The sequence below is a fragment of the Pogona vitticeps genome, chromosome 1 (genome assembly GCF_051106095.1).
Source record: "Pogona vitticeps strain Pit_001003342236 chromosome 1, PviZW2.1, whole genome shotgun sequence".
Lineage (NCBI taxonomy): Eukaryota > Metazoa > Chordata > Lepidosauria > Squamata > Agamidae > Pogona > Pogona vitticeps.
Genome location: NC_135783.1, coordinates 186,756,487 through 186,772,324, shown reverse-complemented (window position 1 = coordinate 186,772,324; position 15,838 = coordinate 186,756,487). Strand labels below are relative to the sequence as shown.

The 15,838-nt window shown below is 40.5% G+C and overlaps 1 protein-coding gene and 1 long non-coding RNA gene across 3 annotated transcripts in view; one reads left to right on the top strand and one right to left on the bottom strand.

The window, feature by feature from the left end:
- LOC144584293 (uncharacterized) overlaps nucleotides 1-4,839 on the top strand; it is a 29,154-nt gene extending 24,315 nt beyond the window's left edge. Inside the window, exons 2-3 of the long non-coding RNA XR_013538449.1 lie at nucleotides 3,847-3,895; nucleotides 4,701-4,839. This is a non-coding gene — a long non-coding RNA (uncharacterized LOC144584293). The remainder of the gene's footprint in view (nucleotides 1-3,846; nucleotides 3,896-4,700) is intronic.
- HECW2 (HECT, C2 and WW domain containing E3 ubiquitin protein ligase 2) overlaps nucleotides 1-15,838 on the bottom strand; it is a 226,834-nt gene that overhangs the window by 6,607 nt on the left and 204,389 nt on the right. For both annotated transcript variants that reach the window (XM_072979546.2, XM_078380164.1), the window contains exons 22-28: nucleotides 12,557-12,709; nucleotides 11,250-11,348; nucleotides 8,889-9,018; nucleotides 7,327-7,473; nucleotides 6,493-6,607; nucleotides 3,578-3,663; nucleotides 337-449 (exon numbers count right to left, since the gene is read on the bottom strand). In XM_072979546.2, coding sequence (XP_072835647.2) covers nucleotides 337-449; nucleotides 3,578-3,663; nucleotides 6,493-6,607; nucleotides 7,327-7,473; nucleotides 8,889-9,018; nucleotides 11,250-11,348; nucleotides 12,557-12,709 — 843 coding nt within the window. The remainder of the gene's footprint in view (nucleotides 1-336; nucleotides 450-3,577; nucleotides 3,664-6,492; nucleotides 6,608-7,326; nucleotides 7,474-8,888; nucleotides 9,019-11,249; nucleotides 11,349-12,556; nucleotides 12,710-15,838) is intronic.

The following is a 15,838-nucleotide window of genomic DNA, read 5'->3' as shown; positions in this document are numbered from 1 at the left end:
AACTGGTTTTTCTCCTAAATATAACTTACTGTTTCAACATTTAATACATTAAATAAAAACAACAACAACAGGGAATCTGCTCTTAAAATCTGTCCTCTTATTTCTGGGAGACCCCTCTGACGCAGCTTTTCAGAGGTGAGCAGAACAAAGTCTCATTGTACAGATTTGATTTCTATTCATATGACACTGTATATCACCCTCAGGATTTAAAGAGGTGCTCATATAGTTTTAAAACTTGGAGACAGAGCTAACTTGGATTAACAGGAAAGGTGTCAAGAATTCTGTGAATTCTTAAATGGCTAATAGATTATGTTAAGGCAGCCAGTAATACTTTACCTTGGCAGAGCAGTGATTTTCCCCCACTTTTCCACACAGAATCTTCTTGGTCCATTGCTCCCTCTCAGGGAAGCAAAACCTTCATATGGTATACTAGATGTGCCTGTAACAAACTGAACAACCCAGAGCAAAACACCATAATGAGCATCATAGTAACATAGAAGTTTGATCTGATGTACACTTGGGACTTCTCCTTACATGACATTCTTCAAAATGTGAGTTAGTTCCTATCTGTGACTCACAGCAGAATCCGTGAAAACTAAATTCTGCATTACCTTTACACCCATCTGCACATCAATATTCTGTCCACAGACAGCAACTGAAAGAGATAGGAACTGAAGACAATTTCTAGGAAGTAAATCAAGTGTGTTTTAATAGGTAATCCAATAGAGGTGAAGCTACAGTCTTCTGTACATGTACTGAACTCAATGGAACATACAGGGACAAACAGCTAAAACTTTCCTGCTTTACACTTAAGCATGTATCTGTTTCTTTGTTTGTTCTATTACACCCATGTCTTTGTTTCTTCACAGGAGTTTGTATGGAAGAGCTAACTCAAGTGTCTTACTGGGTATTTAGTAGCAAATTAGATCTGCTTTCATTTTTTACATAAAATTACAGCTCCAAGAAGAAGCATTAGTAAAGGCCTATTGACCTTTACTTAAGATTTTGGTGTTTTTTAAAAAAGAAAATTGAGGAAAACTGTACATCGTATTAACCTTCTTGAAGGAAAAAGACGTAAATGTAACAAATAAGTACACAGCTACATTTCTATGTGAAATGTCCCCACAAAATCCAAGGCATCACACAAGCCATGCTGCAATATTTGCCTACGCATCTCAATTTGATTTGAGAATGAAAGAGTCAGAAAGGCAAAAATACTTCCATCCATTACATACAGTTGAAATCCTGCTGTGCAGCTTTGCATGTGCAATGGGAATGACTCCAGCAGCAGCAAATTGTTGCTGACTAAAATCTCCCTTTGATGATTTCAGGGAGCATACAACTCATACACAATGTGGCAAACTCCCGGACACCCCAACGTCAACAAAGGAGGCCTTCACCTAGCATCAATTTGTTGCTACAGCTGATGTCCTTCCTGTTCCCCTCTCTTCCTTTGCCAATGACCAATATTCCTTTTATGGGCAAGGTGATAGAGAAGGTGGTAGTGGAGCAGCTCCAGTTGCACCTGAAGAGGAACACTGCCTTGATCCATTCCAGTCTCCATTCAGGCCACACCATGGTACTGAGATAGCCCTGGCTGTCCTGTATAGTGAGTTTTTAAGGGAAGCTGAGAGGGGAGCTCATACCCTGTTGGTCCTCCTGCATCTCTCAGCGGCTTTTGATACCATCTGACATGGTATCCTCCTGGACAAGCTGTCGGAGGTGGGGATTAGGGGTTGGGCATTAAACTGGCTCCAGTCCTTCCTTGGAGGCTGTTATCTACAGAGTGAGCTTGAGGAAGAACTATCAGCTCTTTTGAACTTGATAATTGGCTTCCTCAGGGCACGTCAATCTCCCCAATGCTCTTTTAACATCCTATGTGAAGCCACCGGGGGAGGTCATCCAGAGACTGGGGGTATGGTATCATCAGTATGCTGATACACACTTCTATGTCTCCTTTTCCCCCTCTGCAGTGAATGCTGTCCAGATGTTGGAGCAGGATCTGGTTTTGGTGTTGGGATGGAGCAGAGCTAGCAGGCTCAAGCTGAACCCAGACAAAATGGAGCTAATCTTCCCCTGGGGAGGGTAGGTCCCTCTGATAGGCTAGACCTTCTGCTTAGGGACTGATTTTGGAATCTAGGAGTTATCCTGGACCCAGCTCTTTCCTGGGGTTCTCAGGTGAAAGTCATGTCCAGATCAGCTTTTAATCACCGGAGGCTTATCACCCAGCAATGCCCTATTTGGTGAAAGAAACCTTAGGACACTGATGCATGTGCTCTCCAAGATGGACTACTCTAACACTCTCCATATGGGGCTTTCCTTGAGGTTGACCTGGAGATTGCAGCAGTCCAGAATACAGCTGCCAGGCTTGTGGCAGGTATAAGTGTATTTGGTATTTCCCTGGCTCACCTGCAATGGTTGTATTCCAGACCAAGTTCAAGGTTTTTTATTTACAAAGCCCTTCATGGTTTGGGGCCATATTACTTGTTAGGCTGTCTCTCCCCAAGGTCCTTTTCCTGCACCACCAGATCCTCTCCGGCAATACTCCTCTCGGTGGCTACACTAAAGAAGGCAAAAAATATCTTTCACACAAATTCTGGCCTTCACATCAGTGGCACCTACTCTTTGGATTCACCTCCCAGTGGAGCTATGCCTGGCTCCCTCCTAATTTTAGAAGGCTGCTGGAGACGCTTCTCTTTTGAGAGGCCTTCAATGGCAGCCCCTCTTGAATTTTTCTCACCACTATACTGGTCTTCAAATCTGCTGTGCCATCAGGGCCTAACGCCGGCTTATTTCAGCTTTCTGTTGTCTCGTTTTATATTTTGTTTGACTGTGTTATTTATTTATTTATTTATTTATTTATTTATTTATTTATTTATTTATTTATTTATTTATTTATTTACATTTCTATTCTGTCCAATTAGTAGCAGAGCCACTACTCTGACGAGCTAACAGAACATGTTATATCATTGTTTTTATATGTGTACCACTCAGAAAAGTGCTCTGCACTGATGGGGCAGTAAACAAACAAACAAACAAACAAACAAACAAATTCCAGGTAGGAGAATGAGGTAAATAAGAAGATAAATGAAACTTCACTTATGTTTATTCACTTTTAGAATCCTTAGCTAAACAGAGCACAAATGTGATGTAACCACAGAAACTCTGTTGGGCAGGTTTTGCTGGCGAGAAAGAGAGAGAGAGAGACTGAAACTGCCTTCACCTTCCCAGGGCAAAGCCAAGCCAGCTAGATTAAGAACAAAGATTGCCTCCACCTCTGAGAGTCATATGGAAAGGAAATGCAACAATACACACATCTCTAACTTGCTCCTTCTGCTGGAATGCAACCATTAAAAACAGAACCCAGCAGACAATACATTGTTGAATCATTGCTTCAGCTTACAACAGTAAGCTCTCATCTAGAGAGAGAAGCCAATTCTCAAAGTGTTCATTTGTTGAAACTATACATGTTCATACTATACACATCCGTGTGTGTATCTGCCTGTCTAAATGAGTTAGTCTGCCATCTGGAGATCAAACAGCAACACATGTTTTACACACAACCCAGATCACTTACCTGTAGTAGCCTCAGCCGCTGTTCATTGTTGAATCTTTCAACTGCAGCCCAAAACCATCGAATCACAATATGGTTGTCATGATACCCTATTTGGTAAGATTTAAGATATTATTGGAAAATACTGAGCTAGACAAGAAGATATGTGAAATACTAATTATTAGTGAAACGTGGAGTTATGATTAGATTCTTGCCCTTATGTTGGTCTATTTTTTCCCACAAAACTGGTCATTATTGGTATTTTTATCAACTGTTCTATTGTTTCTGAACAGAGAGAAGCAGCTACAGACCACACTTTTCTGCTGTTTCTTTAGCGCCAAGGTACGTAGAATACATCCTTCATCATGCTGTTGGACTGGAACACCCAGCATTCATCACCCTCCTTACGCTGGCAACAGGTGATGGGAGCTGAGATACAACTGTTGTATCACAGCCGCACTTGGCTAACCTTATTTACTGAGATGGCAGACAGTCTACAATTAGGTCAGAAAGCCACTCACACTACAGCATGAGATAAAGACAAAAAGAAGTTCCTGCTTAATTCCTCTCCTGAGTGGAAGGGGTTAATATACATACTCCTCCCAGGACTGACACTTTACTCCTACATCTAAGAGTATAGTCACCTAGTTTAAAAAGTATGCACCACTCTTGTCTGAAGGGAAAACTTGTGAAGAATGAGGTAGAAAATCTGGAAATGCTTGGCAGTGCTCAATCGCAAAGAACTGGGCTCCCATGTAACTTTCAGGCCATGTGTACAGATATGAGACAAAGCACAAATATAAATCAGGGGAAAACTAGATGTTCTGTGAATACATTTGTGCCACTAGAAAATAAAGAGTTGAAGACCAACAACAAGACAGAGACGTATAAGAAACATGATAAATGGCCTGTCTTTTGAGAGTAAATGTTGCAGAGGAGGAAAGGAAATCAGATTCCTAAAACAATTCATGAAAGAAAGGTGTTACATAGCCAGGAAGACGGCAGAAGAGGAAGCATAACAGAAGGATTAAAAACCAAGGAGTGATATATGTGGCAATTCTTCCCTTTTGAAATGAGAAAGAACAGATAACTTCCCTACCATAACCAAACCCCACTTTGGGATATTGATATTCTGTTTATATTTCAGATTCCAGTGTGGCCATGGAACTGAAGAGAGGACGCAAATATGTGTTTGTCCTAAGAAACTGATTGTGTCATGAAGATCTGTCACTTTTATCACAATGGGGAGAAAAGGAAAGATGGCATGAAAATAAAACAATGGAGAATGGGAATGAACAAGAAGAAAATAGTGTGTAGCAGCAGCAACAGAAGGAGGAGGAAGTGGATGAAGGGGAACAAATGAGCTCCAAGCAACATAGACAATGTAAATGTCACACGTAGGTGTCACACATAAGACATAAGTGTCACATATGAGTATATGTCTGGTAATCTGTACCAATGGCCAGAATCCTACTGAAGATTTATGTACGTGTACCTGCATATGGGCACCCAGTCTGGTGTAGTGGACAGAGTAATGGGCTAGGACTCTGGAAAACAGGGTTTGAATCCCCTACTTGGCTATTGAAACTCACTGGGGGAGTGGAACTGGTAAAGCCACTCCTTAAATGCCTCACACACAGTACCTTGAGAGCCCTATAAGGATCAATGCAGGTCAATTTTGATTTGATGGCACATAACTAACTAACCTGCATATAACACAACAGGTTGCCAATAATTTCCAAGTTGCCACTCACAATCCTGGTCATGCACCTGCTACATGACTTGGTGCATGAGCAGGCATGCAAGCAGCAAATTGTCACTGTCATTTATGTACTTGCATATACCCCAGTGTAAATATCCAGTAGGGTTATTCTGGCCAGCATTTTTTTTATTAAACCAGATATCCAGGTATATTAACAGGAAATTATTGAAAGAGGTGCAAAAAAACTTAAACATTAATTATGGAAATAGAGCACACAATGAAAACATCTATGAGATATATGTGTATATGTTTGTGTGCATGTATCTATAGGCCAGGATATATGTGGCCAAAGATATTTTAGATGGGTCTGTTTGGATTCAGAAGCATAAAGATATGCTACGTTAGAAACCACTTTTGCAATTAGGAGAGGGAAATGCAAAGAAAAAAATGGTACAGAACAATCTGCTTTTCTAATAAAACTAATTAAAATCTCACTGTGCCCATACAAGCCCTTGGGCTTTTTGATAGTAACTCCCTGAATCCCAATTGCATTTATACTTACTAATACATGTGAATCCATTGAATATTTCTGTATCTTCATGTATGTTTCATTTCTGTATCTCAGCATCTGAGTGCTCAGCTGTAGACATTTATCATCTCAGATGAGCTTTAATTAGGATTTGATATAATTGGTTTATCTAAGCATATTCTGAACGATTTTCAAGAGAGCTAAGAATGACCTCCAAATGTTAATTAATATAAAGATAGCTGTCACAGAAAAACCTCTGGGGATGGAAGCTTCTCATCTTTCACAGGAGAGCCTAACCTCTTCTAACTTTTGCCATCTTTACCATCTGCCTTAAATTAAGCTGGAGCATACCTTTATATCTCAGATTAAATTACATGGTCTTGCCTGTTACAGCTGTGCTGCTTTGGATTTTACCCCTTTTCTCAAATGAAATGCCCACCCCATTGCAAGAGTTAAGTGGGAAAATCCATGCCTTCTGTAACGGAGCTTAAACTGTGAACACATTCTTTCTAAAATTACACTTAAAAGGATGGATTTCTAAAATTAAATTAGAATAATTTACTGGGCTCTTTCAAAAAAAAAAAAAACACACACACACACATAACCCAACAACCCCAAGAAACAGAACAAATAATTAAAAAAAACTTATTCGGGTTCAATTCCCATTGTGACTCCCCATATACGTGTGTAGAGTTTAGAATGTGTCACCTCCTCTGTATTCAGTGTTGTTTCTCCAGTCACTTAAGTCAATTTCTGCCGTGCCAGCAATAACCAGTTCCAGTTCTCTTGCATCAAATACAGATACCAACCTAGCATCTACAACCTAGGAAAGAAAGAAGAGAAATACTCAACACATATAATATGCCCTACTGTTTCTTTCTGGTTCTGCCAACTATTGTCCTCTCTGGTTTAGAATACTTTTATTTTATGTACAGCCTTTGAACAAAGCAATGTTTTCTCTCCCATTTGGTTGTGAATTCTTCTCCAAGCCTCCTCAGATCCACCAACAACTCCAGAAAGATTTCTGGCACCGAAAATGCAAACTGTGACCCCCATGGGACGCAATTGATTTTTTTTTCACATTTAAATCATGATTTTTTTAAAATTTAAATCAATTTGATTTAAATCAAATACACCCTGGCTAGTACCAGGAACGACTGAAAGCTAGAAAGCTCCTATGGCTCCTTGCTTTAGCAAAATCTGTCATGAAAGATCAGTGACTCAAGATCAGGCATCACTAAATACAGTATATGTTGCACTCAGATTAAATTATTGGTTCACAACTTGTACATTACTTGTTGATTGTTACTTCCATGACTAGCAATCATTACATTTCCCGTTTTACATGATTCAGTGGTATGAATGATGACTTCTGCCTATAATAGTACCAACGACAACACAGTATGTCTCAGAACAGTTTAGTCAGTTGCAGGGCATGAATTAATCACAGCTTATAATGATTCTGCTAAGCGGTACGTATATGCTGGGGGGCACAATACACTGTACACTATATCAAAGACAGGAAAAGGGTGCTGTTTTTACCTCATAGAAACCCCGTACGAGACTCTCTGTCTGCTGCACAACGCCCCTCTCAATCCGCCATTTCACCATCCTCTCTATATATTCCTTCTTGTTCTTTTCTGTGACAGGGATGTTGGCACCCCCAGGCTTTAGTTCTCGTTCAGTGATCTTAGAGCCAAACAACCATTGAAATGTCACAAAAGGAGGTTCTGTTGCAAAGCTGTAATAATTCGCTCAACATAAAAAATCCACTTAAAGGATACTGGAGCAGCTTAAAAGAAGTGGAAATATCTCTCCCTCCCTCCTTTCCCTCCCCTCCCCTCCCCAGAGGTATCAAGTATAAGGAAAGAAAGTACCAAAATGAGAAATGAAAACCCCCACATTTACTGGGAGTGGGGGCAAAATATGATCCAGGGCCATACTGTATGTGCCTCCCTCAAATAATTTCTGTCCCTCTAGCTCGCCCGCCCCTACATTGTTGACATAAAAAAATGGAGAATCACATTTCAAGAAGCCCCCAAGAATGGTGATGTATCATGGTACTCTCTCATTTGCTAAGGATAATGTTTACATGCTTTAGAGATTACTTAAATGAAGCTTCCTAATTGGCATGTGGTAACAGGGATTCGTGTACAAGGCACCCTTAACACGCCTGTATAAAACAGATGGTTTCATAAAGTCACTGCTTCAGAGTGTCAAGGCCATGTTTCCATGTGGTCAGAGCTCTGTATCGCAGTGACCAGTTCTCGCCAGGATCATGGAAGGGCTCCATCTCCATCAATGGTACTGGCTTTGGTGTGGGAAGCAGCCACATGATGTGGACAACTCAGATGATTGCCAGTGCCATCGTCCACTGCTGTGGTACAGAGCCCTGACACGCCTGCCCGTTTGAGCCAGCAACACTGCAGAAACAACATGTCGATCAGGCTTCAGGCTAAGTGGAAGGGAGTTCTTTGTCCAGCCTCAAGTACTCTAGAAAAACTCTCCCTACTGTTTGCTAAGTCGGTGAACTAGCTTCGGATGCAGCCGCTCTGGTACAGGGAAGGAGAGGAAGTCCAGCACCCAGCAGTTCCTTCCCACAGAAAACCACAGGAAGTTACTCACTCAGTTCCCAGAGATCTCAGTTGCTCAGGTTCTCTCAAAGGCTTCTAAACGGAACCCGTTTTAAATGTGATACCATGAGTACTGATTTGGAGGAGGAACACCATTCTAAATAAATTCCCTCTACTTTTGGAGCTGAGCAAACGCCTCTGCGCAATCTGTGCAGAGGGGCTCGAGCATCCAGGTGACATTCACAAAACAGCACTGCTGAAACAGCCAGGATTCTCAAGGGGGCTTGTAATGCTCCATATATTCTCTTTCAAAACGTGAGGGGTATGTTAGGCAGGTTAAGGGCTTTCATTTTTGAACATCACCATGAAATGGTATTTGATTGGAAGACAGTAAGAAACTTGCACAAAACATGACATTATCAAAACTCAGCCAAGAAGCAGAGGCTGGATATAAGGAAAGAAAAGTAAAAGTAAGTGTCACAAGAATCGCCTTCTCTATGATCATTTTGCAGATAAAAAAACGAGGCACACCTGTCCAAAGACTTCTTCATTGACAGTGAATGTGAGATCTAGGATGTCATGTATATCGTTGTCTTTCATCCACTGCAAACTCTGGTGGAACTCCTCATCAAGGTATTCCAGGTCACTCAGATCACACAATCTGATGTAAACAAAAACAAAAAAAAAGTGTGCTAATGAAAGGAAGATAGGAAGGAAAATCTTAGAAGACGAAGAAGAAGAAAGGGAGAAATCTAAAGAGCCAGGACAGCTACATTTTTGAGCTGTAGTTTCTAAAATGCAAATACTGTACAATTAATCATATAATACTTAATCTTTTTTATACCAAGATCCACTTTAAAATTTTAAATAGGGATCTTAAGTAAATAAGTAAGTCATGACTTCATTTGGAATACAGAAATATGTGAATCATATTTCAGTTTTTTGTTTGCCTATTTTACATTTGTGCAGCAATTCTGATTTAAGTCAAGAATCTACATGCATAAAAACAGCAGCTTCATTTGTTACAAACACCCAAACAATATCAATCAGCAACTGGAACCACTGTAATCACACCGATCATAATACCATTAATGTCAACCTTGTCTATAACTCATCTGTTTCCACTTTCACTTGTTTTGCTAAACTATAATTATGTACATCTTTGTACTGCCTGACAGTTTTCCTGTTTTGATTCTATCTCCACAGTTTGATTCTATGTGCACAGTACAGCAGTTAGGGGCCATTTTCTACAGTTATCAAAGTTTAAAATAAAATACTGTTCACATCTGACTAAAGGTTTGCCTACACAGGCTAACTGGAGCAGGCTAGAGTGGGCTAAATAGGGCCACTAAAGGCCAAGTCAGAGATCCAGTATGTCATGTGATGCAATCCTCATATCCAAATGGCATGCACACTTCAAACAACTCTATTTGGGCTGGCTCCTTCTTCTGTCAATTTCCACCACTGTGATAGCCAGTTCACTATAGATAGCCAGTTCACTATATTTGCAAATTAAGCACTTCCTCTGCTCTGTACAGGGGCAGAGGAAGTTATTTTTAAAAAGACTGTATTGCTGATGCGCTACAGCATGTACAAGTTTTTTAAAAATAGAAAACTTCCTCCCAGAAGTGGAAGAAGACAGGAGGGAGAAATGAGGGGATTTCCCCCCTTTTCTTCATCAGTTCAGGTCAAAAACCAGCCTGCAGCCAAGTTCTCTGCCAACCATCTTGACCTGACCTTTAAGACAAGTCTCAAAGGAAAAAAATTCTTCTCTTTGTTTCCTCCTGTCTACTCCCAATTCTGGGAAGAATTAATTTTTTTATAAGAGATGCAATGCATCAGTGCTGCCCTAATAGTCTAAAACAAACAAACAAGCTTCCGCTGTGTCTCCGTGGAGCAAAGGAAGTGCTTAATTTGCCAATAGTGTGAAGTGGCTGTCTTCTTAAGCTCCTTCACAATATGGGAAACTGACATCAGGAGGAACCTTGACAACCAAAAGCTCGGTTTGTTTTGTTTCTAGTTATTACACATGCCGGAAACAAGCCAAAATGGAGCAATCCTATCTGCACCAAAAAAGAAGAAGCCTCTGACAGGGACCCAGAAAGGTACAGGTAAGAACACTCTGGGGATGGCCTGTTTCACTCTAGCAATCATGTTGAGGTATCACTGGGAAAAGGAGCAAACCACCATTCCCTGCAGCAGACAAAAGAGCATGCTAAATGCCTATCTAATCATACCAGAAATTACTGCTGGAAAGAAAGTAGTGATTATTCCTATCAATATGCAGAAAGGACTTGCCAACTAGTACAGGATGTTTTATCTGTGTTTCCCACCACTTCCCTTGCCTCAAATTTATTCCACCACTTTTAACAAATGAAAGATAAGATTAACAAAGGAATAAAATTAGCAAAGGAACAAAATATGGCAATAATATACTCAAAAAAGGAGGTTGGATCTAGAGGCCTCCTGTGTGAACAGAAAAGCACTTACAGTTGTCCAAAAATAAAAAATAAAAAAAATAAAAACCTCCTGATTTGCCTATCTTGCTGCAGCCCCCTGAGCCATGTTACACAGCAGTCTGGGTCACCCTCGAACCCATAGGAGTGGCTTCTGAGTACATTGGATGGTGAACTGATTGGATGTGAAGGGAAAAGATGGGAAACCCTGTTCTGTAAACAGAGTTCCAGGTCTATCTCTAGAATCAATGTCTTTAGACTTTTCTTTTGATTATAAGCGATTCCTATAATATACTTGGCAACTGATCTTATCCTTCATTAGGTTTAATATTAGACCATTATTTCACACAGTCACAGATATAGTGAGAAAGAAACCTTCAACTTACACACCAATATGATCTGTTTTCTAAGGCCTCTGAAACACTTCTATACTCACATTCTGAGGAGGGCTTTATAAAATGGTCGTGTAAAGAATGCATCTAATAAATACTGATGTATGAGAGCAAGACCAAGGATTCGACCACTAAATCTGAACCTGAAAGGGAATGAAGAAATCAGATCAGGTTTATGTTGGTTAAAAACTTCTATCAATAAACTAACTATCATAACACTCAGTTAACACTGAATTACTTCCCAGGGTCATAATTTTGCATGTAAACATCACTTAGACATAATTGGGTGCTATACAGAAGGCATATACGTTTAAATAACACCACAAGGAAGTTAGCCTTTGGAGTAATTTGGAGCATTTAAATTGCGATGTGAATATTTCTAAATGAACATTTAGATCAGAACTTGAGAAAGTTACATTTTTGAACTACCACCACCACAACCCTTCGGCTAGCATGGGATTTCCGAGGTTTTTATAACAAGCCAACAGTTGCTTATAGTGATACTGGTTTGTTTTAATTTGCAAGTATGATAGGTCAGGCCACTTATTAAGTTGGCCCTAAATAAACAATTCCTCCCTTTACTCCTCAGCACAGACAGTCCTTGGGAGCTGCACTATTCTTCCTTGTTAAGAAAGTGGGTCATCACTTCTTTCCCCCATCCTTTAATCTGCATTCATGGAATGAGATGAAACCAGTGAGATACAGTAAAAACTGAAATCTCTTTCTGCCTGTCCTGACTGTGTTTGGTGTTAGTCTGCATTTCATGCTTCACAAACCGGGCAGTTTGCTTTCTACTAGAAACGTGGATTCCCACAGAGCTGGTGAAAACCAACCAATATTCCACAAACCCACTTGCTTTGCTGAACTGTGAGGAACAAGAGTGGCATTTAACACAAGAGAAACCGGGGGGGGGGGGGGGAGGAAGCATACCAACCATTTTTACTGTGAATGATAGAGAGTAAATTTTAGTACTGTTCTGTAACCTGAAGATGATTTGATAAAAAATACAAATAAAAAAACTAGACTAGCTATGGCCATTTTTTTGTACCTTTTGCATTCTGATATGCTGGATTTTGTTTGATGGGGCTTCTTGTTTTTCCACTGGAAGACTGAAATTTAGAGGATGGTAGAGAAGTTCACTCTGACTTGCCATCCAGAGCAATTCTTAGAATTAGCTAACTACTGTACTGTATTGTAATGAAACACCCCACAGGGAACTTGGTTCTTAAACCATATCTTCTGTGTATTTGGCCCTACATGGATGTTTCCTAGTAGAATGAGGAGTTACTTCCCATGGGGGGACACATCTGAGGTGCCATAAAAACAACATACTATGACTCATCATTCTTACCATTCATGGTGATTATCCACAAAAGCAGACATGGGACTTATTTGTACAGTATACGTATCGTTGGCTGAATATTCAAATAACCCATAATATGGATTGAAGAGCTCTCTTGAAACCAGGAAAAAGAACTCCCTCGAAGGTCCACTGTAGTCCAGGCTTAGAAAAAAGAAAAAGAAAATTATTACAATATGATGTAGTAAGATGACTGAACAAGAAATATTTTTCATCTAGCACAAGGCTATTCTGCTGCCCATGGAAAAGGTCCTTATCCTCGAATGTACCATGTGCACCTTCAGAACTGAATGTTTAATTCAATGACCTTTTATATTGCTTTGAGTTTTGCTAAGCTAGTTATTGTTAATGGAATTCAGGAATTTGCTGAACTGGTATTTTGCATGCAGACTAGCATAATTGTATGTCTCCTCTTTAAAGGCATGAATTATGCTGTGTTTCCGTTTTAATGTCTCTCCATGTGGAAGCCTGTTTTTCCCCCCTCCCCACTGTGTTTTATGCACATGTTTATTAATTTATTAACACTGAGTGCTCAAGGCGACATACACGGCTCCCTTCATTTTATCTCACGATATCCATATGAGGTAGGCTATGGTGAGAGTAACCAGCCTGAAGCCACCTTACTAGTTTTGGGGCTGAGCAGGGATTTTATCCTGTGTCTCCCACTCTGGTGTGCCATTCTAAGCACTCCACTCCACTGGCTGTTGACTGTACAGTACTTTGTTTCCGACACAGAAGTGAATGAACATATTGTTTCCAAATTCAGTTTTGCACCACACCAGTTCTTTTAAAAGCTCTGAGCCAGAATTAACATTTACAAGGTTGCTTCCCTCTTCCCTGTACGAAGCTCTCAAAGGGGCAGTAGTTCCTGTCCAAGAAAGCTCATCTGGGGACATGCTCTTGCGATTTGCTTTGCTGGCACTTCCTGCAGGCTGCTTCACCCATACTGGTATACCACTTAGGCTACTGTACACTTAGCGACTAGCAGCTAAAATGCGGTGGATTAAAAAGCACTGCAGAAGAGGCACTCCAGCCTATTATTTGATGTTGCAGTCAGCAAGTCATGAACAGGTATGCATGAAAACACGTCTCGCTTTTCCTGCTCTTATGATTGCATGCCCTCAAGTCAATTCTGACTTGTGGTGACCTCCTTTAAGGTTTCTTATGTGTAGAGAATACTCAGAAATAATTTACCATTCCCTTCTTCTGGGGGTGCTCTGGGACTGGGCAGCTTGCCCAGGGCTATCAATGCTGTCTCCTTTTTTGGGGAATGATAGTGGAAAATCATATTCCCAACCTCTGGCTCTGCAGCCAGATACCCAACTCACTGAGCTATTTGGCCAGTTTTCAGGTTAGGTGTTTGATTCATTACAAAAGCAAAACAATCTAAAACAAAAAGACTGAAAACTTTAGAAGTTCCAGTTATGTTTTTTTTGTGTGTGTGTGTGTTGTCTATACAATCCAAAGGACAACCAGGCCTGCAACAAGTACTTTTTTAAAAAATCTACTTTCTAACACAAAAATCTCACCCAGAAGCTGGACTAAAGAATCTTTCTCCCTTCTTTGCCATCTCCTGAAGACTTGAGTGGATGTTTATAGTTTGCAATAAAGTGGTGCACAGCTAAGGTTGTTGGTTAATGATAGAGCATACTGTACTTGTATTGGACCCATTGACAAATAGTAAAGGAACTGCTATGGGATTGGGATGGTCAGATTCATATTATTTTTCACTTGCTACACAAGGTACAAATCAATGTGAATCAACCCAAACTTTCGCCTCCTAATCTGTACCTTTTTCCTGGGGCTTCTACTTTTTATGGAAGCAAATGCATTTGCATCACAGGTTAGGTACCGTGATCACTTGTGCCAATGTAGAAAAGCAATGGTGGCATGTGCTGGTGAGTGGCAGGGTAGTGAGAAGGGACACTCACAATGTGTCAGTTCCCCTCAACCAAGCACCCTTTGTCTCCAAACTTCCTTCCTTTCTCTGTTTTCTAAAAAGGCTTCATGTCAGTGTTGGCTGAAAGTTGCACTAGAGCAATTTTTTAAAAAAGAAAGAGAGAGAGGAGGAAATTGCCAATCAGTACTTGTTTGCAGCTTGTTAAGGCAGCTTCTGCTGTACAAGTGCCTCCTCCCCGTTGATCCCTGCAAACTGGAATGGCTATAGCTTGTTACAAACAAGAACTGGTTGGGAATTTCCTCCTCTTTGCTGACTCCTCTCTGGACAGTTAAAACCAAATTTCCAGGGGTGCAAATCACATTGGATCAATCTGTATTTTATCTGCTATGTACCGGTAGTCATAACCTAAGAAAGAAACCCTGAAATCAATTTCTGGGCAACATCAATAAGATTGAGCTAGATGGACCAACAGTCTGACACAGTCAAAGGGCCAGATCACAGTTTAAAGAAAATGATTGTTTCCTCTTCTTACAATGCTATTTTCAGTGCCATGCGCTTGACACATCAGACCTGCAAAACCATCTGTATTCCAAACAACCAATTACAAAACAAAAGCCAGCTAATTTGTCAAATGCAGACTCAGGGAAGCTCTCCTTAGAATAAATAGACACTCTTTTCTTCCTCAAGATGACTTCTCCTTCTAATTATGAGTTAATTGTATTCTCTAGTTAGCCCTTAAAGCAGCTTCTCAACAGGATGTTGTCTTCCATATCCTCAGTTGCTGAAGGTGCACAAAGAGAGACTTGTTCTGTTTGGCTACTGGTAATGGAAAGCAGCTGAAGCAGTTTTTTCTTTAAAACAACAACTTTGCTTCGTAAGCTACAGCACTCCTTGAACATCTTGCATATGTGGAAAACTCTGTTAGGGCTGCAATAATTCAGAAGCAGCTTGATGGTAAACAACAACAACAACAACAATAATGGCTATTTGCGGGGAAGAGCAGCTGCTTGGAAGACTTTTCCCTTGGTCAATGGTCTTCCATAGTTTTGTTCAAATTTGAGGCACCATTAGAATTGAAAGGGAGAAGACCGCCATCCTTCAAGCTGCTTGTTTTTAATGGCAGGTGAATTACAAGTTGATTGTTGTGTTTCTACTTCTACACATATAACAAGGCCTTCACCTGCTATTCACCAATTCTGCTCTCCCCCTACACTTTGCCATCTTATGTACCAGTCTGTTCCAAAGGAGCCCTCCAGCCCACAACAGAGGATCTGGGGGTAGGGCTATGGAACAGAACGGCCTGCAAGGATGTGATGAAGATGGGGGAAAACCTATTCTGTGAAGCCTATTCTACTCACATAAAAGAGGCCCAG